This window comes from Myxine glutinosa, chromosome 1, assembly GCF_964187855.1.
Source record: "Myxine glutinosa chromosome 1, kmMyxGlut1.1, whole genome shotgun sequence".
NCBI classification, from domain to species: Eukaryota; Metazoa; Chordata; class Myxini; order Myxiniformes; family Myxinidae; genus Myxine; species Myxine glutinosa.
Window position 1 is genome coordinate 113,342,561 of NC_136261.1, and position 26,156 is coordinate 113,368,716.

Consider the following 26,156-nt stretch of genomic DNA (forward strand, 5'->3'; position numbering starts at 1 on the left):
ACAAGCCTGAAGAGAGTCCTGCGAGTTTGTGAGAGAGGGAGAGAGAACCCGTCACGCCAGACCCCTCACCAGCAGCGTTGGCTCCACCAGGCAGCTCCGACCCGTTACCCCGCGCACACCACAGGATCGGTGGCATCGGCGGCCGTCGAGGTCCAGCCCGACGTCCCGTGCGGGATCAAGCTCCAGCCAGCTCCGTGCCTTCCTCCCCCTCCAGCCACCCACCTCCTGCCATTCCTGTCATCATCCCTCGTGTGAGTTTGCTCGTAGTCTGTTTTGTGTGTCTTGTCCTGGGGTATTAATTAAGACTGTAGGTAAGCTAGCATTTCACTGTGTCCTTCTGGTCCATCCCTCTTTCTGTCTTTATTTTATTATCCTTCCTTCTTCCTTGGTTTCTTTGGTCCTGTAAATATAAATAAATTATATTCGTATTTCAAACCTTTTTTTTGTCTTCTTCTTCTTCACATCCGTCGTCTTTGTCTTTTCCAAATTGAATATCTGTGGCATGATTTGGCCCACGTTTAAGGAATCGGGTCTCAGTCATTGTTAACGGTTCGGGCCGCGGCGCCATCCGCTCGGCAAATTAACATCTTATCTGCGGTCCGTAACAATACGTTCATAACCGAGGGTGTGACTTCCCCGTCACCTGGAGGGCGCCTTTGGATTTCCCAGTCGCCTGGAGGGCGCCTTTGCACAGCTTTGGCAGCAGGGACTGTAATTGCCATACGCACGGGATTCTGATCTCTATTGGACATCGTTCTGGCGATCGCTGGAGCGAATCAACTTTGGGCTTGAAGCCGGGAATAAGAGACATTGGGGATGTTATTGTTTCACTCACTTGGAGCACAGTGAGTGATATATCACAAAACTGATGGTACCATCATAGGACATATTGATTGTAATTTTGATTACTATTATTGTTGTACTGTTATTCTTGTGTGATCTTAATACAATATTTGTTTGTGAGTAACAATTGGGGTGGCTTCTCCATTGATCTTTGACATACAGAATAACATATTTTTCTGCCGTGACTCCTCTCGGGGCTCGGAGGTACACCGTGACCAGGGGGTCGGGGAGGAGCACATAACACATGGTCATGGATGGTTGTGGATGCCTATTACTAGTTGCATACTTAAGATGCATATGACCCTTTAATATTTACCTCTGCCACTGAAGGAGGTTATGTTTTCACCCCTATTTGTCTGTCTGTAAGCAAGATATCTAAAAACATTTTTGACGGATTCAGACAAAACTTGGTGGACAGCTTGGGTGTGTGACAAGGACGAACTGATTCGATTTTGGTGAAGATCCGGCCTATCAGTGGGATACAAAATGTAAACTGTTCAGCTTGGCAGAGGTATGCGCTCTACTGAGTGTCGTTCTTGTTATTTCTGTTTTACATTTTCCCCTAAAGTCTTGGCAGGTTTGTGGTAATGTGCAAGTTTCTACTGAATAAGCAGCTGTTGGTGTCTTTTGCCACACAAACAAAACTGCACCTTCTACAATTTTCAAAAGACAAAACGAAAAAGCATCTTTCGAAAAGCATTCATTTAATGTGAACATGGAATGGCGGCGTTCGGAAAATGCATATCTGTGTTGCATCTCACCACACTATTAGGGAGTGCAATTAAACGGACAAATATCACACAATACAAACAATTGCGTACATGTAGTACAGATGCGCATTGACCTTTGGGAAGGGAAATTTAGCGATCTGGGCCAGCACTTGTTTATCAACTTGCACAATAAAAAACCCAATTACATGGCAGTTGCACTTTTTTCAGCAAAGGTGATACATTTTATTCATTTAGAATACTATTTTTAATCCTTCACTTATCTGCAACAGTTGCAGAGGTCAAATGCTTTCCTTCTACCTGTGACGATTAGTTTCCTAATCAGACATTTTTGCCAAAAGGCAGCCGACATGACCTCCCCATTCCTGGCAGTGAAAGCACCTCATTGGGTTCATTAGTGCATTGTGTACCCATTTCCAGCTGTGAATTTCAATGAAATTTAGCACCGAGATGATTACTGCACAAAGCTGAAGGTCAATTCCATCCGAACGATAATCTTTTGTGACGAGCGGCGATAAAAACGATAAAGATTTTCAGCAATTGTCTACTGCAGTGACCAAAATATCTGCAAACACCATATGTATGTATATGACAGCACATGCACATAACAGCTTAACACAATGATAAAAAGGTTCTGTATTAATGATATTCGACCATGAAACAATGCCCTCTTTTATAAACTACCTAATTATTTCATTAAAACCTTTCCTTGTCATAATCCCACCCTCTTCCCTGTTTTCTCCCTCAAGAAGCAGAAAACAAAATTTGTATGATCAATGACAAGCAATATTTCAAAACAGTTAATCTTTCAACAAATTATTACAATATGTACAAAGTACTCCGCAAACAACACTGTATTCTACAGAACAAATGAGGGATGATGAACATCCTGTGCTATAGCTTTGCTGAAGGGACCTAAAAAAAACAAATAATAATAATTAGAACTGCGAGCAGTGATGATAAGCTTCCACGCAAAACAGCCTCCATACCACGTGACTGATGACATCATCATTTCAATAAATGTTCCTCATCGGTAGTCTATCATATCTGTAAATTTTGGTTTGGATCGTTTAAGCAGTTTTGAGGATATGGTTTTTCAATTTATTTTCCTTAAATCCAAGATGGCTGACATACCACATGACTGATGTCATAGTTCAGAAACATTTTTCCTAATGGAGAGTTGATCATAATATGAAATTTCATATTGATCCATTCAGCAGTTTTGGAGAAAGATGTTTAAAGGGTTTCCTTAAATCAAAAATGGCCTCCATATCACGTGACTGATGACTTCCAAGTTTACAAACATTTTTCCCACATCAGTAGTTGATCATATGTTTGACATTTTGCATTGATTCGTTAAGAGGTATTCCAGAAAAGGTTATTTAATTTCTTCCTTAAATTCAAGATGGCAGACAAACAGCATGACTGATAATATCATAGTTTGCAAATATTTTCCCCCATCGGAATGTGAACATGGCTTTCAAGTTTCGTATTGATCGGATAAGCGGTTTAGGAGAAGTAGATTTTTAACGTTTTATTTTTAAATCCAATATGGCCACCAAACCAGGTGACCGATGACGTTTTTTTTCGCTAACTTTTATACCCATGGCTTCGGTGATCATATTTTAAAAATTTCGCATCGATTCATTCAGCGGCTCTGGAGAAGAATATGTTGAAGTTTATGACATCATAGGCACTGGCAGCCAATACAAGTCGAAACTGCAAAAACAAATTTCATGATGCACCAAGTTACATGGGTATCTATAATGAGTTAAAGTTTTGTAGAGCTAGCTAAAACGGTTTTCTTGGAATCGTCTCCACAAAATGTGTGAAAATGATAATAATCCTTACAAGAATAGGATTCCAGTGGGAACCTCACTGGAAGCTGCATAATAATAATCCTCATACGATACATAATTAGAGTAGTTTCTGATCGTTTGATTTTGATGCGCTTCTGAACTACAGGAAGGAATAAGCCGAGAACTGGTGGTTGTACTTGGGATGCTTTTAGGTGGTTAAAAAACATTTATACTCCCAGGGGTTCAGTGTGAGGTGTGGGTGAGGACCCCAATTGTTTCAAATTAGGAGCTTTGGAAAATATGTTTGATAAAGCTTAAACATTGTTTAACTGAAGTTAAATTGTTCCAAAATATTACAAGTAAAGCCATCCTGTCTAATTCTGGGAAAATTAGCTCGTCTGCAATTCTGGGAAAATTAACCAATTCGTAATTTTAGGGGATTTAACCCATCGGTATGGATGGGATTCTTCATTAGTAATAATAATTAAAAGATGGTGACAAGGTCTTTCAAAACAAAATTGTGAAAGGGAAGGAATGGATTTAAAAACAAATGTGGTACACAAAGATAAAACGAAAGCAGACTGCAAACTGGGCACAGCTTGTGGTCCTTGCATCTGTCCTTGGGAAATTTGTCCAGTTGTGGATATGGTGACGAATGAAGAATACAAGAAAAATGTGAGCAAACAAACCCCTGGTCTTGACCTTCACAGCCAGCTTCAGCTGGCTTTCCTGCTCGTTGCAGCTGTGTAAACCAATGTGAAAATCTTCTCGACTTCGCACAGCAACGCATCAACATCGGTCGTGGTTTCATCCATTTGGGCCTTCTCACAGTTGCTCACGCTTCCAGAATGCTGCTCGTCCTCGGAACGACCGAGAAAAACTGTATTTTGTTCATTTCGCAACGGAACACAGCCTTCTGTAGCATCCATTCCACCGACTCTTCCATTCATTGCTTCTGTGTTTCTTGTTACCTTGATAGGGTCACATTGCTCTCCCATAATGCCCTTGCTCAACATACTTGCAGTGGTAACTGGGGGCAGTGTGCAACTCAGTAATGTCATTTTCATCGACAGTAACATCTGCAATGGAACAGAACAGTACTTTCATTGCGACATAATTATGGGCTTTGGAAATTATGTGCGACAAGTCTAACATTTTTTTAACAGAACAGTTCAATTCTTCTAAAGTTGCACATTTTTGCATTAGAGAGAGGACAATATAATTATAGAAAATTACAATGGTGGAAAAGTGATTAGCAGCAAAAAGGTTGATGTTCACACCAAATCAGGTGAGGAATAAGCTCCACACTGCAAATTTTAAAAGGAACAAACACCTTTAGCAGAACCTTGAAAATATGGGAAGACACAAAAAAAAAGAAGACTTCTGCAAGCAAATGGGTTAATGAATGTTGTGACGTTTTTGCATGGGTGTATTGCTGGTTTTTTTGTCCAAAATAACAGGCCTGAAAGTACCTTTTGTAGGTGTGTCAAGCTGGGGAAAGTGACGCAGGGCTGCAGCATGCGTGTTCCACTAGGACACGGACACATCCAGAAACTCGTTAGCCTTTGAAAACCATCAGTGGGCATACAGTCAATAACAGCATGTTTTGGCTCACCAACCTTTTCAAGAACCAACCAGTAGATGAAAAGAAAATACTCATTTTAATGTATACTACACCAAATCCAAAGTCTGCTTCAACAAGGTGAATTTACGTGACAGCTTGTAAACAATCTTGCAAACTCTAAACACAATCCCATGTTAAACAATCCTGCAAAGCCCTCATGTTTACCTCTGCAGAGGCTCATATTTTGAGGCAATGATTTGTGCTGTGCTCAGCAGGCCATCCATGGAACTGGCGGTTAACTTTATTTCAAGCTGCAGGGAATATGGAAGGCCTGTGGATGAGCGGGGTTAAGGAACAGGAGAAGGTAAATAATTCATGAGGACAAGGAGTCATCTGTGATTTTCCAAATCTTTTAAATGCCTGCAGAACCAACATGCAGTACTTACGGAACTCGCCGCATGGGCTGTGCTCCTCGCTGATGGTCACACATGAGAACTGAGAGTGAGCGGATTTGCCTCGATTAAAAGGGCTTATTATCATCCCGACAAAGTGTGCTCCTCCACGAGAAAAATAGTTCTGTGGCAGATGAGTTGGTGCAGGAAGAAGAAGAAGAAGGGAAAGTTTTAGCTGGGTTTACCTTGGGCATGAAAGCTTATACTATAGTGATGCAATTGCTTTAATATTTCCCTGCACAATGTAAACTTAGTGAAGTTATTATTTTTCTCCAAATTATTGCCATACTCAGTCATTGATATTGCTCGTCATTGATCATACTCGGTAGCCTGGTGTTGGCTTAGCGGTTAGGGTGCCGGCTTGGGATCCTAAGATCGTGAGTTTTAATCCCGGTCGATCGTTGAATTAACACCAGGGGGTTGACTCAGCCTGTCATCCTTCCGAGGTCGGCAAATTGATAGGGCTGCAGATTGAGCATGAAAATGAGGGTGAAGTGGCAACTAGCTTCCTACCAGCTAATTTTGATATTTTTATAAAGTATGGGCCCTGACTACTTCACACACCAAAAATACCCAGAATCCCCTTGGGGGAACATGTTCAAGTGACGTCATCAAGATGGCCTCCATTTTTATTAAGTTTTTGTATTTTATTTTTACATTGAGGGTCCCTGTGTCCTGATCTGTAATAAAATGATACAAGCATCTGATTTAAATATTATATTTAATAATATTAATATTTAATAATATTATTAATTATATTTAATAATATTTAAAATAATATTTAAATAATAAATTAATTTAAATGCATGCATTGCACATGCATGCATGCAATGCATTTAAATGTATTTAAATTAATTTAATAATTTAATTTAAATATTTAAATAATAAATTAATTTAAATGCATGCATTGCATGCATTTGTGTGGTGGAGTCATTTGGAGATGGGTTTGTGAGACGAAGGGTGGGAGTTGTCAGCATCAATCGTTGGTATTGATTGTGATGAAGTGTTTATGTGACAGAATTTCACTGCCTCCTTCTTGATCCATTGTGCTTTATGATGTGTGGATGTTTGCTCTTTGAGAATGTGGTGGGCACGGAAGCGGAGTGTCAGGAATATACATTAGGTGTGCACGTGGGTCGGGGAAAATATTGTCGTTGTTGACGTTGCAGTGTTGAAAAGCCGGCACGATATTTGTACTTGGTTTCCTCTCGAGTTGATGTGTATGTGTGTGTGTGTGTGTGTATGTGTATGTTTGTGTGTATATAATATGTGTGTGTGTGTGTGTGTGTGTGTGTATGTGTGTGTGTATGTATGTGTGTGTATGTGTGTATGTTTGTGTGAGTGTGTGTTCAAAACAAACGAGATCCACGAAGCGAGTCGGTCGAGTCGTGCTAATCAAGATGGCGACACGGGCATTGAGGAAGTTAGGAGTGGAGGAATGGTTGATCAGAGTAGTGATGGCAATGTACAAAAGAGCACGCACAGCTGTAAGGACGAAGGACGGGAACAGTGGTGAGTTTGAGGTGAAGGTGGGAGTGCATCAGGGGTCGGTACTAAGTCCACTACTATTTGTAGCTGTGATGGAGGTGCTGGCTCAGACCGTAAAGGAGGGTTTACCGTGGGAGTTGTTGTATGCAGATGATCTGGTGTTGATTGCGGAAAGTATGGATGGACTGAAGGAAAAGATGAACAAGTGGAAGGAATGTATGGAGACAAAAGGTCTGAAGGTGAATATCGGAAAGACAAAGGTGATGGCAAGTGGTAAAGCATGTGGTGAGGTGGAAAGAACTGGGAAGTGGCCGTGTGCTGTGTGCAGGAAGGGTGTCGGAGTGAACTCCATTCAATGTACAATGTGTGCTGAGCGGGTTCATCAAAAATGTAGTGGTCTGAGAGGGTCATTAACCAGTGTGGCAGCTACATTCAAATGTAAGGTGTGCACAGAGGGAGCTGCAGATGGAGGAAATGTTGAGTTGGATCTTGGAGACGGCATGAAGCTGGAAGGTGTGAAAACATTTTGCTACCTCGGAGACATGCTGAATGGAGAAGGTGGATCAGACTCGGCAACGGTTGCTCGAGTGAGATGTGCATGGAAGAAGTTTCGGGAACTGAGTGGCGTGCTGATGAGGAGGAGAGTGTCGCTGAAGCTGAAGGGAAAGGTGTATGCTGCATGTGTGAGAAGTGTTATGATTTATGGGAGCGAGACATGGGTAATGAACGTAGAGCAGCAACGAAGGCTGGAAAGGGTGGAAATGCGAATGGTTCGATGGATGTGCGGAGTATCGTTGAGAGAGAGGAAGACAAATGATGAATTGCGAAAGATGATGGGAATATTGCCTGTGATTGATGCTGTGAAGAGGAACAGGTTGAGATGGTTTGGTCATGTATTGAGGAAGGATGAAAGTGACTGGTTGAGAAGAGTGATGGAAGTTAATGTAGAAGGAAGTAGAGGACGGGGAAGACCGAGAAAGACTTGGCTAAAGATGGTGGAAGAAGAAATGCGGGCAAGGGGGTTAACAAGGAGAGATGCAGAAAATAGGGCAAAATGGAGAAGATTGTCATGGGGACCGCAAGGCTAACCCCCGCTCTAGCAGGGAACATGGCCTTAAAATGCATGTTGTTGTTGTTGTTGTATTGCGCATGCATGCATGCAATGCATTTAAATGCATTTAAATTAATTTAATAATTTAATTTAAATATTTAAATAATATTTAAATAATAAATTAATTTAAATGCATGCATTGCGCATGCATGCATGCAATGCATTTAAATGCATTTAAATTAATTTAATAATTTAATTTAAATATTTAAATAATATTTAAATTAAACGCAGCTGATGCATTAAGATCAATTTCTTGGGTATTCGGGTATTCAGTTGTTGGTTGTAATTTTTCTATGTCTGTGAATAATACTAACTGCACGGTGAAGTATTTGGGAATCATTTTTGTAATCGGAACCATTGTTGAAAGCACATTCTCACGAACTTCTGCTGGCTTCATATTCGCTGCTGTAAGTTTTATTCCTTTCTTTTTATTCTCTGGTTCTCCACAAATGAAACAGTGTTCATCCCAGGAAAAGGCTGATGTTTTTTCTCTTGACAGTAAAACTACTATATAAACGGTTAGGTACCACGTCAGCACCTGTACACAATGCCAAACTTTACAATTTTGGCAGCCATTTTGATGACGTCATTTAATTATGTCCCCCCCAGAGGTATTCTGGGTATTTTTGGTTTGTGAACTTGTCAAGGCCCCTACTTTATAAAAAATACCAAAAGTAGCTGGTAGGAATCTGGTTGCCAGTTCCACCATTTTTAAGGCACTTTTTGACAATAATCTGCAGCCCTATGAGTACCAGCTTGCTGGGATGAATGATCCCGGTGTGTACCCTGGTTTAGAATAGGTACACCGTATCCCTGCATGTCATAAGAGGTGACTACGGTTTGGCGTCAAGAAAGGCATCCGGCCATAAAAACATTGCCTCAAATAGGGAACCATGATTGTCATGGGGCCCGCAAGGCTAATCCCCGCTCTAGCAGGGAAAATGGCCTTAAAAAGGGAATTTTATTATTTTATTGCTATACTCAGTGCAATCCTACATTCACTGTCATATACAAGAAAAAAACGTTTTGTAATTATATTTTAATATACGGGTGGTGGTGGTGGTGAATAAAGGACGTACATGCTGAAAGTAGTTGTAGATTAGCAGGAGATAGCTCTCTAACCATGAAACAAACAAGGGAGACATCTTCTTTTAGCGGCCATTATTAATCCACCTTTTCGTGTGGGGTCGGCCGGAGGAAAATTGGCCTTAGCCTTCACAAACTGGCTGGCCTGGCAAACAAGGGAGACGTGTCTTTCCTACAACAGATCTCCAAAGGTGCACATTTCACTAAAGATCGATCCAGAGAAACAATATTGTAAGCCAAGTCGGGAACCAGATAAATTATCTGAGATATCATCATTTCTTCACCGAGAATGTTGAGACGGGTCTCACCAGCTGTCTCCATGCGTCGATTGTTTTCATAAGAATGCACTCTGATCTAAACACCAAGATGGAGTGTGTACGTACATTGTATGAGGAATTGAGAACAGCCTCAGGATTTCCATTCTCATTTGAATGGGTTGGAAGCTGGAGGCAATGGATCACATTGAAAAAGTTGTTATTGAATGGATGGGATGGACAGCTAGCATCCAAAGCTCTATTATTGCCCGATTGGCATGAACATGCTCCAGATCCTGCAGGGTGCCAAACCATGTTTGCTAGCTCTTGTCTTGTCACTCGTCTTAAGTGCACAGAGAAGCAAGCAGATTACCGAAGTGTGGTTATTGTGGGCATGTGATAAAAGGTTCCTCGACGATATCAAAGAAAGCTGAGTGATCCAGACTGCTTGCACATGTCTTGCTCATTTATGAGCCTACACATGAGCTTTCATGAGCCTTCTACCGACTCCTCTCCGGCCTTGCTCCCCCAGCTCTCTCTGTGCTCTGTCCCCCAAATAGTCCTTCAGGAATCACAAGATCTACCGGCAACCCTTTTATGGTTAAACTGCCAAAATCAAGACTCTCTGCTCACCTTCACTCTTTCATTCCTCTTTTCTCCCTCCTCGGGAACAAACTCCCTCACTCTCTTCAATCCTTCTCCTCCCTCCAGTTATTTAAAACAGCTGTTCACCACCATATCTAATGTTCCCCATCCAAACCCTTGATCTTTTCTACCCCCGTTAAAACACCCCAAATCCACCTCTTTCAATCTCTGACTTCATTCCTGAAATTCCTAGTAGTGTTCATTTGTTTTATACCGTGTACTACCCCCCCCTCCCCCCCACAGATCTCCCGTTGTCCCTGTTCTCTACTGTTGTGCTTATGTGCTTCCCTCTCTCTCCCCCTCTTGTCTCTCGCTCCCTTTATTATGTTTTATGTGTCCGTTTTTGTTTTTGTGTTTAATGTGTTAGCTCTTACACGAGCCTCGACATTGTATACAAAAACAAAAAACACAAAGATTACTGAAATCAGTATGATCTTGTCTCATACACAACTTTAAGAATCTTTGCCAAGGAGCTTGAGTTATAGCAAGAGATTAGTCTGGGGTGAGGGGGAGGGAGGGGTGCAGTGTTTGCAGTGAATATTAGATTTGGAAGAGATTTGACATTTGGATTTCCACAGGGGGGATGGTGGAGGGAGTGGGATTTGGGGAGGCGGAGGGGAGGATGATTAAGCATTGATGCTTTACCCAGGAAGCAAAAGGGGAGCAGTTGAGAAGTAAAATGGGCTAAAGTACATGATGCAACCTTTGATAAAGAGAGATACAATGTTCACGTAAGCATTTATCATCCCACTAATCTCCAAATGGACAAAGATCAGTTTCACATTTAACAAAGGTTCACTGATCTGCAATTAGCTCCAAAAGTGTACTGACGATGGAAAATAACTTTCATGCACATAACTTAATTTGGCCGAACGTAGAAAACAGAATAGTTCCCAACCATGATCTTCTACTATATAAGAGAGCCGTTGGTTTATGTGTGTGTGTGTCGCCATTTTCCTCAGAGATGGCTGAACAGATCTTCGTCAAACGTTCAGAGGTTCATCAGTGAGTGCCTGCGAGTGTTTCAGGCCAAACAATTTTTTTTGAAAAAAAAAACTTCGTTTTTTTGGATTCAAAAAAAACAAAAAAAAACAAACAAAAAACCAAAACCGATCTGGAGTGCCAAACCCTTTTTGATTAAAAAAAAAAAAAACACCTTTAGAGGCCATTTTCCCCCGCAAAGCAGGAGTTGGCCTTTTTCGGGGACCGTGGTTGTTGTTTTTTGGTCCCCTTTTTGAAGCAATGTTTTACGGCCGGATGCCCTTCCTTCCGCCAACCCTTTTTGTCGCCTTTTTACGGACAAGTAGGGAATTACCAGTGAACTGGTACTCAATTAGCCGACCTCGGAAGGATGACAGGCTGAGTCAACCCCCCTGGCGTTAATTCAGCGAACGACCGGGATTCGAACCTCGGATCCTTGGATCCTAAGCTGGCACCCTAGCCGCTAGCCCAACACCTTTTTGATTAATGACAGTTATATACAAGTACACATTCACATAAATAAATACAAAACAATCAACAGACATTTGAACTCAAATAATATAGCAATTCCGGAAGCAGTCGAAGTGGTAAGGCTTCTTCTTCTTCCTGAACGTCATCATAGTTAACTCAGAAACGTGATAAACGGCACATTCAGCAGCATATATTCAACAAAAAGGTGAAATGATGATTTGACATTTGTGATGGATTTGGATTTGGATGTTATTGCTTTTCCATGATATTTGTCCTCATTTCAAATATGTTAATGTTTCTTTTTCGCTTGAGCAACGCCGGGTACTCCAGCTATAAACCTTTTTATACTTTACTCGGGGTAAAAATACAAATACAACTTTGTCTGGGGGGTAACATAGGCTATGTGGCCACGGCCTCATGCAGGGGTGTGGGGGACTGGGAGAGGGGCGTAAATTCTCTATGTAAATGTGTACCGTGTAGCACCACCTGGTGATGGTAGCAAAGGGTATTACAATTTACTTTTTTTTACCTGGGCAACACTGAGGTTAAAGCACTCTTTGCACCGGTAACGCTTTCCTCCTTCCCTTCCACCCCTCCCCCAAAACGGAGGGGCCTGTCAAAGCCACCCCCCTCCCCCCACCACCAAAAGATGTATATGTTCCATTCACCTCCCCATCCCCTCCCCCCTTCCTCCACTCCCTTCCTCACCCCTCCCTCTCCTGCCTTCCCCTCCACCCCCCCCCCCCCCCCAAACCAGGTACTCCTGCTAGTTCATGTATAAATCACAATCTATTTTTTAATTGCATTATTTTCCAATTGTTTTATTTACAAATTACAAGTCCTGTAAATTATAAATTGTATACATGTGTAACTGAACATTTATACAAGCAAATCCATGAAACTTGGAGAGAAAGTCAACAAGGAATAACAACATGAAACATTGAGAGCAGAGGGAAGCCATTTGGCCCATCATGCCCGCCCTACATCAGAACAAGATTAAACAAGGAGAAAAAGACATAAGACATCATAGACCCGTGGTTTTAGCAATTTTGCTGTACAGAGATAAGGCCGCCAGTTGGCCATCTTTGGTCGAATTACAAAACAAAATCTTCTGCATATTATGTATACTCTCGTATTTTCTGTGTCAAGTTTGAACAAAATCGGTCCATGCATGTCTGAGAAATGGTTGGGGCCACCTTTAAGTAACAAAATGGCCACCAGTCTGCCATATTGGACCTGATTTTGAATAAAATAACATACATATGTAAGGCACCATTCATTTTCTATGTGCCAAGTTTGAACAAGATCGGTAACTGCATGTCCCAGAAATGGTTGAGGACCTGTTCAATACCGGATTTTTTTTACAACTAAAATGGCCGTCAGTCTATAAGTTAGCCATCTTTGATCATACTGCAAATTAAAGTGAGTTGCATGAGTACACCATAAGGTACTGTGCTTGTGACGAGTTTGAACAAAATCGGGCCATGTATGTTCAAGAAATGGTTGGGGACACATTTAAGAAACAAAATGACGTGTACTAATGTGACTATTTTCTTTATCTTCTGGGACGTTTCGTTTCGACGGTACAGCCTCTTGAGCATGCCAAAGTCTGAAGGCTTGGCCTAGCGTCAGGTGTGCTCATATATACTTCACTTATTAGACATCCTATGGACGTGAATGAACACTCTTTTTACTCTGCGCGTGTTGCACATCACGTGCAACGAATTTCACCTCCCTGTGTCTTGTATTTATTTTTTATTAAAAAAACACTTCTTTACACCGCCCTTGATACCTGGTGTTGGCATAACAGTTAAGGTGGCTGGCTTGGGCTCCTAGGGTCCTGAGTTTGAATCCCGGCTGGCCGTTGAATTAACACCAGGTGGGGTTGACTCAGCCTCTCATCCTTCCGAGGTTGGTGAAATGAGTACCAGTGTATTGGGAATTCCACATCTGGTGCGGAGTAGCGCACCCCCCCCCCCCCCCCCCCCCCCAAGATTAGAGCTTACAGATAGATTGCAAGCATGTGCTTTTTGTTGCCACCGCCAGAAGTGGCCATGGTATGAATAATAATAAATAACACCGCCCTTGAGGCTCAGTTTGCAAATCACCATTTACAATTCCAATAGAAGAGACATAATTACTCTTTTTTTTGAGTCTTTTGGGTCCTTGGAGTCTTTCGACCACAGTGAACAGACAGTCGTGTTAAAAGATTGGCCTTCAAAACAATACTCAAATCGTCCTTGGGAAGGGGACAGACATCTGTACAAATGTACAAACACACACTGCGTTTTATATGGTACATAAGACTCAACTATGTTCCTTCTCTACCTGGTACTTGCTCTGTGTGTCAATGTCTCGAAGCGAAGGGCTGGGAGGAAAGGCGGGGTGCGAGTGGTACCATCCAACAGGGACCAGGCCACAAGCTCCCAGCTGCTCAGCCGCATGGGTTAGTGATACGGGATCCACTTCACACTGCAGGTCTGTACTGACGCCTGCACAGGGTACTGCAGCACATACCTAAAAACCCCCCCACACCCCAAAAAAACCCCACAAAAACAAACAAACACACACACACACACACACACACACACACACACACACACACACACACACACACACACACACACACACACACACACACACTTGTTAAGCATCTAAGCTAAATATAAAGCTAATTGCCTGGAATAGAGACAAACTTTTAAGTTGCTGCTTGGTTTAGACATTGCTCACCTCCAAAATTCCTTCCACAGAGAGAGAGTTCCCACCAAGCAAGCCAATGACTTCTGTGTGAGATGCATGAGCATGCTATGCTCAAGGTGAGAACATGGGAGGCAGGAAAGGGGTTAATCAAATACTGACCTCCAGTTGTGAAATGTTAGTTACAAACTGAAGATATTTATGAAAAGAGAGAAAAATCATGCAAACAAGAAAAGTGAATAAGTTTAAAACATTGTATATTGGCAACCTATGTCTATTAAAACAGTCGGTCTTGCTGTAATTTGGTGTTTACTTCAATGAAAGTGTTTTGGCATTCCCATTTGAGCAAGTAGCTCATGATGCTGGGATCCCAGGTTAAAATCCCATATGACTTGTTGATCTGTCCATTGTCTACCAATGCTACAGTAATTCATGTAAAAGTACACTGACGTCCTTGCTCAACACGCATTTTATGTTCAAGCGGCTCCATAAATCTGAGGTTACTAAAAAAGTCCAATTAAATCCGATCTATCCTCTGCATATCCACAAGTAAACAATGTCCCATTTGTGATAGCTTGACAATAATGATGATAATATTTCACCCAGGACAGCATTGCTCGCAGGATACGCACGGTAAAAAAAACATTTCAAATCATTCCATGAGCTACTGATAAGGTCTCCACATGACTTGCTGGTGTTGGTTCAAATTCAAATGAACTTATATATATATATGAACTTATATATGAACTTATAAATGAACTTTTATATATATATATATATATATATATATATAGTCACGTGAAAAAGTAAGTCGACCCCATGTAAAGTCTTGACTTTTTCAACATATTTCAACATACATCTCTGATATTCATTTCAACAATATTGATAGATAAAGGTGATATAATATAACAAATATCATGAAACATTTACATTTTGTAGTCCATTGTATAATTTAAATAAACATAAATGCAAATTTCGCATGTAGAAAAAGTATGTACACCCATGGCTCTAATAGGTGGTATTGCCCCCTTTGGCAGAAACAACCTCAAGTAGGCGTTTCTTATAACTGTCTACCAGTCTCTGACATCGACTGGGAGAAATTTTTGCCCACTCCTCCATGCAGAATTCTTTCAGCTGTGCGATGTTTGAGGGGTTTCTTGCATGCACAGCTCGTTTCAAATCCCCCCACAACATCTCAATGGGATATAGATCCGGGCTTTGACTTGGCCATTCCAGATCCCTCCATTTCTTTCTTTTCAGCCATTCCTTGGTGGATTTACTGGTATGTTTAGGGTCATTGTCATGTTGCAAGGTCCACCTTCGGTTGAGCTTCAACTTTCCGACAGATGGCCTCACATTATCCTCAAGCACCGTCTGGTACAATGAAGAATTCATCGTGGATTCTATGATGGTGAGCTGCCCAGGCCCTGATGCAGCAAAGCTGCCCCAAACCATAATATTTCCACCACCATGCTTTACAGTTGGTATCAGGTTCTTGTGGTCAAATGCTGTCTTTGGTTTTCGCCAAACATGTCTTCTGGTACTGTGGCCAAATAGCTCTACCTTTGACTCATCTGTCCAGAGCACATTGTTCCAGAAGTGCTGGTCTTTGCCGAGGTGTTCATTGGCAAACTTTCGTCTTGCCCTGATGTTCTTTCTGGACAGCAAAGGTTTCCTCCTGGCACACCTCCCATGTAGATCAAATTTGTGCAGCCTCTTTCTAATGGTAGACTCGTGCACTTTGACATCAACAGTGGCAAGAGCTACCTGTGGGTCCCGTGATGACATTCTGGGGTTCTTAGAGACTTATTTCGGCATCTGGTGGTCTGCTCTCCGGCTGAACTTGCTGGGGCGGCCTGGCCTGAACAAGTTGGCAGTTGGTTGGAATCTTCTCCACTTGTAGATGATCTTCCGGACAGTCGAATGATTGATTTCAAATTGTTTGGAGATCTTTTTAAATCCCTTCCCAGACTCGTAGGCATCTATAACCTTCTTTCTGAAGGCCTCAGAGAGCTCTTTTGATCTAGGCATGGTGACGCCGCACACTTCAACAACAAAGAGCAAACCAAACTAAATGTCTGAGGTTTAAATAGGACAGGTTCCTCCAAGATCCTCTCTAACGATGTTCTCATCATTTGCACCTGAGCTGGTGCACCTGATTCTAATTTTAGGTATTTGAAGTAGTGATAAATGTAGGGTGTACTTACTTTTTCCACATGCGAAATTTGCATTTATGTTTATTTAAATTTTACAATGGACTACAAAATGTAAATGTTTCATGATATTTGTTATATTATATCACCTTTATCTATCAATATTGTTGAAATGAAGATCAAATATCTGTACGTTGAAATATGTTGAAAAAGTCAAAACTTTACATGGGGTGTACTTACTTTTTCACGTGACTGTACAAGTAATGGGTTAACAACTTACAGCTTTTCTGCAGCAATGTAAGTAAATGAAGCCTTGAAAGTTGATGCAAACAATTCCTACAGGTGTTCCAGCCCCTGCTGATTACTTGATTACAAACCCCCTGTCTGTATAAAAGCAGTATTGGAACAGACTGTTATTACACCCTCTGAAGCATTATTTGGACAATATTTCCCTGCAGGAAATAGTAGTTGTTGTTGTTGTTGTTGTATTGCACTGCAGGAAGTAGTATTTTGGAAACTGGAGGAAACTCTGACAGGAAGAGGTCTGGCAGACCCAAAGCCACAACAGAATCAGAAGACAAGTTTCTGAGAGTCAACAGCTTGCATGATAGGCGGCTCACAGGACAACAGCTTCAAGCATAGCTCAATACTGGTCGAAGTAAGCAAGTCTCAGTTTCAACTGTGAAGAGAAGACTTCGAGCTGCAGGTTTGACAGGGCGAGTGGCAGTAAGAAAGCCATTGCTAAGACGGCAAGATAAGAAAAAGAGGCTTGCCTGGGCCATGAATCACCGCCAGTGGACTACTGAAGACTGGAAGAAGGTCTTATGGACCGATGAATCAAAATTTGAAATCTTTGGTTCATCACGCAGGATTTTTGTATGCCGTCGAGTAGGCGAAAGGATGGTTCCTCAGTGTGTGACACCAACTGTCAAACATGGAGGAGGAAGCGTGATGGTCTGGGGCTCTTTTGCTGGATCCAGAGTCGGCGACTTACACAGAGTGACTGGCACCCTGAACCAAAAGGGCCACCACAGAATTTTGCAGCACCATGCAATACCCTCTGGTATACGCCTAGTTGGTCAGGGGTTCATCCTACAGCAAGATAATGACCCTGAACACACCTCCATGCTATGTCAAAACTACCTTCGAGGAAAATAACAAGACGGTAGGTTTCAAATCATGGAATGGCCAGCACAGTCTCCAGACTTAAACCCCATCGAGCTGGTTTGGAATGAACTGGACAGAAGGGTGAAAGCAAAGCAACCTACAAGTGCAACACATTTGTGGGAACTTCTGCAACAGTGTTGGGAAGAACTTCCCGAACAATATTCGATTTCCATTGTAGAAAGAATGCCATGAGTGTGTTCGGCGGTTATATCTGCAAAAGGTGGCTACTTTGCTGAGTCAAAAATTTAAATTAAATTTTGTTAAACAAAATGATTCTATGATTTCTTTTTACAATTGTTTATTTGTTCCATGCTTAATTTCAGAGTACATTGAGACATTGAGACAGTTTCCGGTTTCCAGTTCCTCGGGCGAGTGAAGCGTACTTCAAGCTCTCCACGGCATCAAAGTTTAAGTGTTTTCCCATTCTTGTCTTTGTCAAATTTCCACTGGTTATTTTGCTGTGTACGTGTTATTGTGTGTTTCTGGTTGGTATTGGTTTGTAATTCGTACAAACTTGTGTGTAGTTAATCGTTTTCTGAGTCGTACCTCGTGCGCGGCCTGGTAACTTGGGGCTTCCCTCCCCCCGTCGGTGTTTTGTCGGTTTGGGTTATTTCCTTCGCTGTATTGCTTGTTTCTTTTATTTTATTTTCTCCCCCTCACCTCACCTCCCTAGACAAAGAATTCTATATTGATTCTTTCTCTCCTCCCGGACACGTGCTTGTTCGCTCTCCTCCTCGTCTCGGCTTGTGCCCCGCCCCGTGTATCTCGTTTCTCTTCCGCCTCTGCTCCTTCCTTCTCAAATCCACGTTCTCGCTTGGAGACTTTTCCCAGATTGTTTTTCATGGTTTTCATGGTTCTGTTTGGATATTGTTGGAATATGTTTAAACCGCAGCCGTGATGCTGACGCCTCCCCCCCCCCCCCCCCCCCGCCCAGAATTTCCATGTTTTAAACGTTTCCCAGTGTGTACCCTGGTCAGAATAGGTACACCGTATCCCCGCGTGTCGTAAGAGACGACTAAGAGGGTTGGCGTCAGGAAGGGCATCCGGCCATAAAAACATTGCCTCAAAAAGAGAACCATGACAATTACAACTACATATTGGCAGGGTGCAGCCTGAAGTGGAGATCGGTTTCTGAGGTTTGGGACATGGAATGTAGGCACAATGACAGGGAGATCAGGAGAAGTGGTGGAAGTATTGGTCAGAAGAAGAGTGGACATATGTTGTGTGCAAGAGACGAGATGGAAGGGAAGTGGTGTGAGAATGGTGAAGGGTAGGCAGAGACAGAAATACAAGTTTGTGTGGCAAGGGTGCCCGGAGGGCGTGAATGGTGTTGGTGTCCTGTTTTCTGAGGAGTTTGTAGACAGTGTGGTGAGTGTGACTAGAGTGAGTGATAGGTTGATGATGGTGAAAATGATGATTGGAAAGCTCTTGGTGAACGTCATCTCGGGATATGCTCCGCAGGTTGGTCGAAGCAATGAAGAGAAGGACAAGTTCTGGTGTGCGATAGAGAAGCTGATGGAAAACGTGAAAGATGAGGAAGTTGTTGTGGTGGGAGGAGACCTGAATGGACATGTGGGAAGGAGTATGGATGGTTTTGAGGGAGTTCATGGGGGTTACGGATATGGTGTGAGAAATGGAGAAGGTGAAAGGATTTTGGAGTTTGCTGATGGAGCTGATTTGTTGATTTGTAATACTCAGTTCCAGAAAGAGGTTAATAAGCTTGTTACATGCACGTCAGGTGGGTCGACAACCGTTGACTACCTGATGGTGCGTAGGCGAGATAGGGGGCACCTCCGGGACACAAAGGTGATCCCGGGGGAGGAGGCTGTTTCACAGCACCACTTGGTTGTCTGCGACATAAGGGTGAAAGGTGCGAGGAGAGCTCGGCGGGTGAAGTACCAACCAAGAATGAAGGTGTGGAGGTTGAAAGAGGTGACAGTAAGGGAGGCATTAAAAGAGAGGCTGAGTAGGGTAGAGGATGATGTGGTTGAGCTTGAAAGTGGTTGGATGTCAATGAAAGCTAGTCTGTTGGGAGCCGTTGGTGAGGTATGTGGATGGACAAATGGACCACCGAGGCACTCGGAAACATGGTGGTGGGATGATGAAGTTGGCAAGAGGATTGACGAGAAGAGGAAGACGTTCACAAGGAGTGGCAGAAGGCGAAGGGTACGGGAGCAGAAACAGCAGAGCATGAAAGTTATAAGGCAGCCAGGAAGGCTGCAAAGAAAGAGGTAGCAAAGGCGCAGGAGGCATGTAGGAAAATGTTGGGAGAACGCTTGGATTCGGAAGAGGGTCAGAAAGCAGTATTCAGGATTGCAAAGCACATAGCGAAAGAGAGGTGTGATGTGATGGGGGTGAGTTGCTTGAAGGATGAAGTGGGACAAATCGTTGTCGACCCAGATGGAATTAAAGGAAGATGGAAAAGATATATGGAAATGCTGTTGAATACAGAGAATGAATGGGATTGCAACATAGAGAGTAACCCAGTTTTAGGACCGGCAAAGAAGATAACTGAGAAGGAAGTTGAGGAAGCGATAAAAGCAATGAAGAGTGGAAAAGCGGGAGGGCCGACGGGAGTTGTGGGAGATATGTTGAAGGCAGCAGGAAGTTGGGGTGTGAAGAGAATGACAGAGATCTGTAATCTGGTGGTGAAAGAAGGCCGCATTCCAGTGGATTGGGAACTGAGTACCCTCGTCCCTCTATACAATGGGAAAGGTGACCCTCTGGAGTGTGGCTCGTACTGAGCGATAAAGTTATTGGAGCATGGAATGAAGGTATTGGAAAGGATGTTGGAGAGGAGGATAAGGAAGAAAGTGAAGATCGACGAAATGCAGTTTGGATTTATGCCAGGAAGAGGAACGACAGATGCGCTTTTCATTGTGAGGCAGTTGCAGGAGAAGTACATGGAGAAGAGGAAGAAGTTGTTTTTTGGGTTTGTTGATCTGGAGAAAGCATTCGATAGGGTTCCACGCAAAGTATTGACATGGGCATTGAGGAAGTTAGGAGTGGAGGAATGGTTGATCAGAGTAGTGATGGCAATGTACAAAAGAGCGCGCACAGCTGTAAGGACGAAGGACAGGAACAGTGGTGAGTTTGAGGTGAAGGTGGGAGTGCATCAGGGGTCGGTACTAAGTCCACTACTAATTGTAGCTGTGATGGAGGTGCTGGCTCAGAATGTAAAGGAGGGTTTACCGTGGGAGTTGTTGTATGCAGATGATCTGGTGTTGATTGCGGAAAGTATGGATGGACTGCAGGAAAAGATGAACAAGTGGAAGGAATTTATGGAGACAAAAGGTCTGAAGGTGAATATCGGAAAGACGAAGGTGATGGCAAGTGGTAAAGCATGTGGTGAGGTGGAAAGAACTGGGAAGTGGCCGTGTGCTGTGTGCAGGAAGGGTGTCGGAGTGAACTCCATTCAATGTACAATGTGCGCTGAGTGGGTTCATCAAAAATGTAGTGGTCTGAGAGGGTCATTTACCAGTGTGGCAGCTACATTCAAATGTAAGGTGTGCACAGAGGGAGCTGCAGATGGAGGAAATGTTGAGTTGGATCTTGGAGATGGCGTGAAGCTGGAAGGTGTGAAAACATTTTGCTACCTCGGAGACATGCTGAATGGAGAAGGTGGATCAGACTCGGCAACGGTTGCTCGAGTGAGATGTGCATGGAAGAAGTTTCGGGAACTGAGTGGCGTGCTGATGAGGAGGGGAGTGTCGTTGAAGCTGAAGGGAAAGGTGTATGCTGCATGTGTGAGAAGTGTTATGATTTATGGGAGCGAGACATGGGTAATGAACGTAGAGCAGCAACGAAGGCTGGAAAGGGTGGAAATGCGAATGGTTCGATGGATGTGCGAAGTATCGTTGAGAGAGAGGAAGACAAATGATGAATTGCGAAAGATGATGGGAATATTGCCTGTGATTGATGCTGTGAAGAGGAACAGGCTGTGATGGTTTGGTCATGTGTTGAGGAAGGATGAAAGTGACTGGTTGAGAAGAGTGATGGAAATTGATGTAGAAGGAAGTAGAGGACGGGGAAGACCGAGAAAGACTTGGCTAAAGATGGTGGAAGAAGAAATGCGGGCAAGGGGGTTAACAAGGAGAGATGCAGAAAATAGGGCAAAATGGAGAAGATTGTCATGGGGACCGCAAGGCTAACCCCCGCTCTAGCAGGGAAAATGGCCTTAAAATGCATGTTGTTGTTGTTGTTGTTGTATTGAGACATTAAACTGCGTAAATTCCAATAAAAACTGGAAAAATTGAGGTGTTCTAAAACTTTTGACCGGTGGTGTGTAAATATATTCAGGCTTATATAATATATATACAAGTATATATATTGTTGTGGATTTGAGAATTGTTGTAAATATCACCCTCCGTAGTGTAAAGGTCAAAGGTCGTCCTCCTAGTTAATCCACATACATGCACGTAGCAAATCATACATCCTTCTAAATAGTTATTTCCTTATTATGTGTATTAGTTTAAGGCTGTGTCTTCCATTAATTGACACTGCATTGCACCGAACTCAAATAAAGATAGGTCCCCTTTCGGTTCTCATCCCAGCGGTGTGAGTGGTTTTCTATCCCGCAAGACGCCATTGGCCATGTGCTCTGTCTAGGAGAAGAAGGGGGGAGGAGCCGCCAAATCACGGGCGTGGCCCGCCCCTCGTCACCAGGAGGTGGAGCCAGGAAGCGCTCGCGCCCAACCAGGACTCAGTGGGTATGGCTTGGTAGGGCGTGTGATATAACCCGCAGCGCGACGCCCCCACCATGAGATGAGTGAGGAGAGGCGATCAAATAAGAAGGGAGAGGACTCGGCAAGTTCACTTGAGTTTCAAAGGGGGTCACGCATCGCGAGCGAATGCTATTAAGAGAACGCATTGAGCCACTGAAGAGCGCATTGTTCATGGTTATCAGAACTGTTCGCTTGTTACGTACTCTGCTGAACCAAGAGGGTAACCGCCAAAGCCGGCCTACCGTTGCCCTGTGATAGTTCCGCACACGCCAAATGACGCGCGGAGAGCTCCCGCCGTCTGGTTCATCTGCTTCGCGGTGCGAGTTGGGGACTGGCGAACGAGCTACCTGGATGCCATACCTGAACCATCTCCTCCAGCCAATCCTACCTGCATTCCCTCCCCGAGTAAGTCTGACTGTTGTCCGTCTTCTATGTTATCCTGGGGTTTAGGTAAGCTTGTATAGGTAAGTTAGAATTGCACTGTCTTCTGGTCCTTCCATCCTTTCTGTCTTTATTTTCTTATCCTTCCTTCTCCTTGGTTACTTTTCATTGTGTACATAATAGGTAGTAATAAATCATATTTGTATTTCCTACCTTTGTTCTTCTTCTTCATGCTCGTCCGGTCGTCTTTGTGATTTCCCCATTGAAAACCTGTGGCGCGATTTTGGCCAACGTTACAGGATCTGGTTTAGTCTCTGCTAATGGTTCGTGCCGCGGTTGCTAATCCGCTCGGCAATTAACATCTGTCCGCAGTCGCGAACGGGGTTGCGCACCTGCCTCTCCGGAGGGAGCTTGGGCAACTTCAGGACTCACGTCGGTCAGTCATAGACAAGGGGATTAATCCCCCCTTCTTAAGGGGAAAAAGGCCGACGTAGAGATCCGTAACAATATATATATATATATATATATATATATATATATATATATATATATACATATATATATATATATACATATATATATATATATACAGTACATATATATATAGATATATATTATACTAGCCTGAATTCTCTTTCAAAAAAAGGAACAGAAGATTTTCAAAAGAAAGTCATATTTACATACAGAAAGAGCAACAATGACTGCATGTGGCAGAAATTCCTTCCATAAAATGAAATCTCACCATATCAATGATGAGCAAGGCATTGGAGTAAGCCACAACTCTGAATGGAGCCTGAAAATGTCACAATAACAACTCAGTTATTTCACAAATCAAGCATAAAACTCGGTTAGAAGCCCTTCATCCATGTATATTACTTCCCCACATGCAGTCGAACATTACATCACATTGTTTTACATATAAAAACTAGATAGTATTCATAGAATACTTACCCCATGCATTGAACTTGGTGCGGGTCAACTCTTCTGTTTTTGAAGGTTTTTTTTTCTTTGATCCAACATGGATGCTAGACCACGTGAGCGATGACATCATAAATTTACATTTTCTAATGTAATTGTTGCGTAGATCACGCTCAATAAATTTAAAACTGATCGGACGAAGCGTTGTATTTGTCCAATTATGACGTCATAATGAAGGTATAAAAATTATACAGATGAGGCGCTCCCATGGTAAAATTTCGTGTCAATCGGACCAACAGTTGCCAAGAAAATGAATTTTAAAAATGCTGACACGCACGTACGCACTCAACCGATCACCTAACCCTGCTTTTTGCTTTGCGAGCACAGGGTAAAAAGTCACAATTAATATCAGGGTTAGGTTGGGATGCCAATTTAATATTACCTTGATACAGTATGGTTTTAATAATCAAAAGCATTTTGAAGAAATGGGGTGAGATGCAAATGGTACCCTGTATCAATTGTACCAAAATGCAGGAATATTAAAGCTGGTGATCTTTCAGACATGAAAATCTAGCATACCATCAACGCATAAAGTGATTTAATTTCAAATCTCATCGTAAAATAGCATATTTCGCAATTACGTGGTGAAATGTGGATCTTAGTCCAATTTCCGGGAGTATTTTTGTGCGCATTGAGAATTGAGCATCACATGCATGCATGATAACGTATAGCTGATTTTATGTTAATGTGTTACAGCTTCATTGATTACCAAAAAAGTTTCCTACCATGCACAATTTTGTCTTTTACAGTTTCCTATTTAGAAGCTGGGGTGTGAACTGAGGAGGGAGTGCAGCATCATAGAGTGTACTCTACGTTTTCAAAGCTTGAATTTCATCTTCTTCTTCCTCATTTACCTTTAGTGAGTGAGGTCTAATGGTTCCAATCTGCTGCTGCCCCTACATTTTTTACAATACTCTTCCACTTCCCTAAATCCCCAGTCAACTCTCCCCACTCTCCCACTACCCCCATATTACTTACATCCCTCCTCATACAATCTTCCCACCTCAGAAGAGGTCTACCTCTTTTCCTCATACCTTGCTCCCTCAACCCATCCGCTGCCACATTAGGATAACAAAGCAAGGGAATGATATAAAGACCAACAAGGAATCTTCCAGCCACTCCTTAAAGGTACATTAGGATAGCCTGGTGTGTGAAAGGGAGGGTGATCCTGAAAGGTCCTCCACCTAAGTGTCAGAGAACACATCTAAGCAGAAGACAGGAAATGAGTGAGTATTCTAAAAATAAATAACAAAAAAAAAGGCGAGTCAAAGTCGTCAGAGTGGCATGCTCCTGGTGACTGAACGGTATTCTGGAGAGCGTCGAGTGTGAGGTATGAATATGCCTATTCTCCAGGCTTTGGTCAGGCCATGTGCTGAGTTGATTATGTGCCCCTAGGACCCAGGTTGAGGTCGCTACTTCCAGTGTGCTTTGCTATTGATCACACACTCTTGCCTGACCAGCCTGTGGGTACTGTGCCAAGATGGTGGAAGGTTTATGGGAAGGTAGGTCAATGTGTACGGGAACTTTTCTTTTGCTTTTTTAAAATCTCAAACAGTTGTAAAGCCATCTGTTTGTCCGTGTTCCAGGCCATAATGGAGTTGATAAAAACATGCTTGGTGAATAACTTCTGGTCTGGTCAAACTGGTCAAACTGGTGAGACTGGTCAAACAAGTGGAACATGTCTTTCAATCCTGACAAATCTCACACTCTTACTATGTCTCCCTGAAAAGACTGACTGGACAACCCTCCCATCCACTTGCTGAACAATCCTCTCCAAGAAGTTCTGTCACTCAAGCTTTTGGGCCTCACTATCTGCCATGATCTTTCCTGGGAAAACCACATTTCAAATCTGGCCTCCAAAGCCAGTCGCCGACTGGGCATCCTCCGTCGTGCGAAGTCCTTCCTTGGCACACCTGAGCTCCTCACCACATACAAGGCATCCTCCATCGTGCGAAGTCCTTCCTTGGCACACCTGAGCTCCTCACCACATACAAGGCTTTCATCTACAGCTCAATGGAATACTGTTCTCCCCTCTGGGCCGGTGCTCCTGCCTCACACCGAGCTCGGCTTCACACTGTAGAAACCAAAGCTTTCAAAATCATTGGAATCTTCCGCGATGAAGCTAACTCCAAGGGCCTCTCACTTACTCACCACAGGCAGGTTGGTGGTCTTTCTGTCTTCTACCGACTCCTCTCCGGCCTTGCTCCCCCAGCTCTCTGTAGGCTCTGTCCCCCAAATATTCCTACAGGTCGCACAAGATCCGCCTGCAACCCTCTTCTGGTTAAACTGCCAAAATCAAGACTCTCTGCTCAACTTCACTCTTTCATTCCTCTTTTCTCCCACCTCTGGAATAAACTCCTTCACTCTCTTCAATCCCACACCTCCCTCCAGGTCTTTAAAACAGCTGTTCACCACCATCTCTTCTCTTCCCCCATCCAAAACCTTGATCTTTTCTACCCCTGCCAATTTCACCCCAGATCCACTTTTTTGAAATACCAACTTTTTTCCTGGAAGTCCGAGCAGTGTCCTTGTGTTTTATACAGTCAGGTGAAAAAGTAAGTACACCCCATGTAAAGTTTTGACTTTTTCAATGTATTTCAACATACAGCTATTTGATCTTCATTTCAACAATAG

At 42.9% G+C, this 26,156-nt stretch overlaps 1 protein-coding gene across 1 annotated transcript in view; it reads right to left on the minus strand.

The window, feature by feature from the left end:
* Positions 1-1,526: 1,526 nt before the first annotated feature.
* Positions 1,527-26,156, minus strand: part of MYSM1 (Myb like, SWIRM and MPN domains 1) — a 120,053-nt gene continuing 95,423 nt past the window's right edge. The window contains exons 14-20 of the mRNA XM_078776325.1: positions 23,287-23,337; positions 14,153-14,227; positions 13,751-13,939; positions 5,381-5,510; positions 5,160-5,265; positions 4,843-4,900; positions 1,527-4,449 (exon numbers count right to left, since the gene is read on the minus strand). Coding sequence (XP_078632451.1) covers positions 4,087-4,449; positions 4,843-4,900; positions 5,160-5,265; positions 5,381-5,510; positions 13,751-13,939; positions 14,153-14,227; positions 23,287-23,337 — 972 coding nt within the window. The 3' untranslated portion in view covers positions 1,527-4,086. The remainder of the gene's footprint in view (positions 4,450-4,842; positions 4,901-5,159; positions 5,266-5,380; positions 5,511-13,750; positions 13,940-14,152; positions 14,228-23,286; positions 23,338-26,156) is intronic.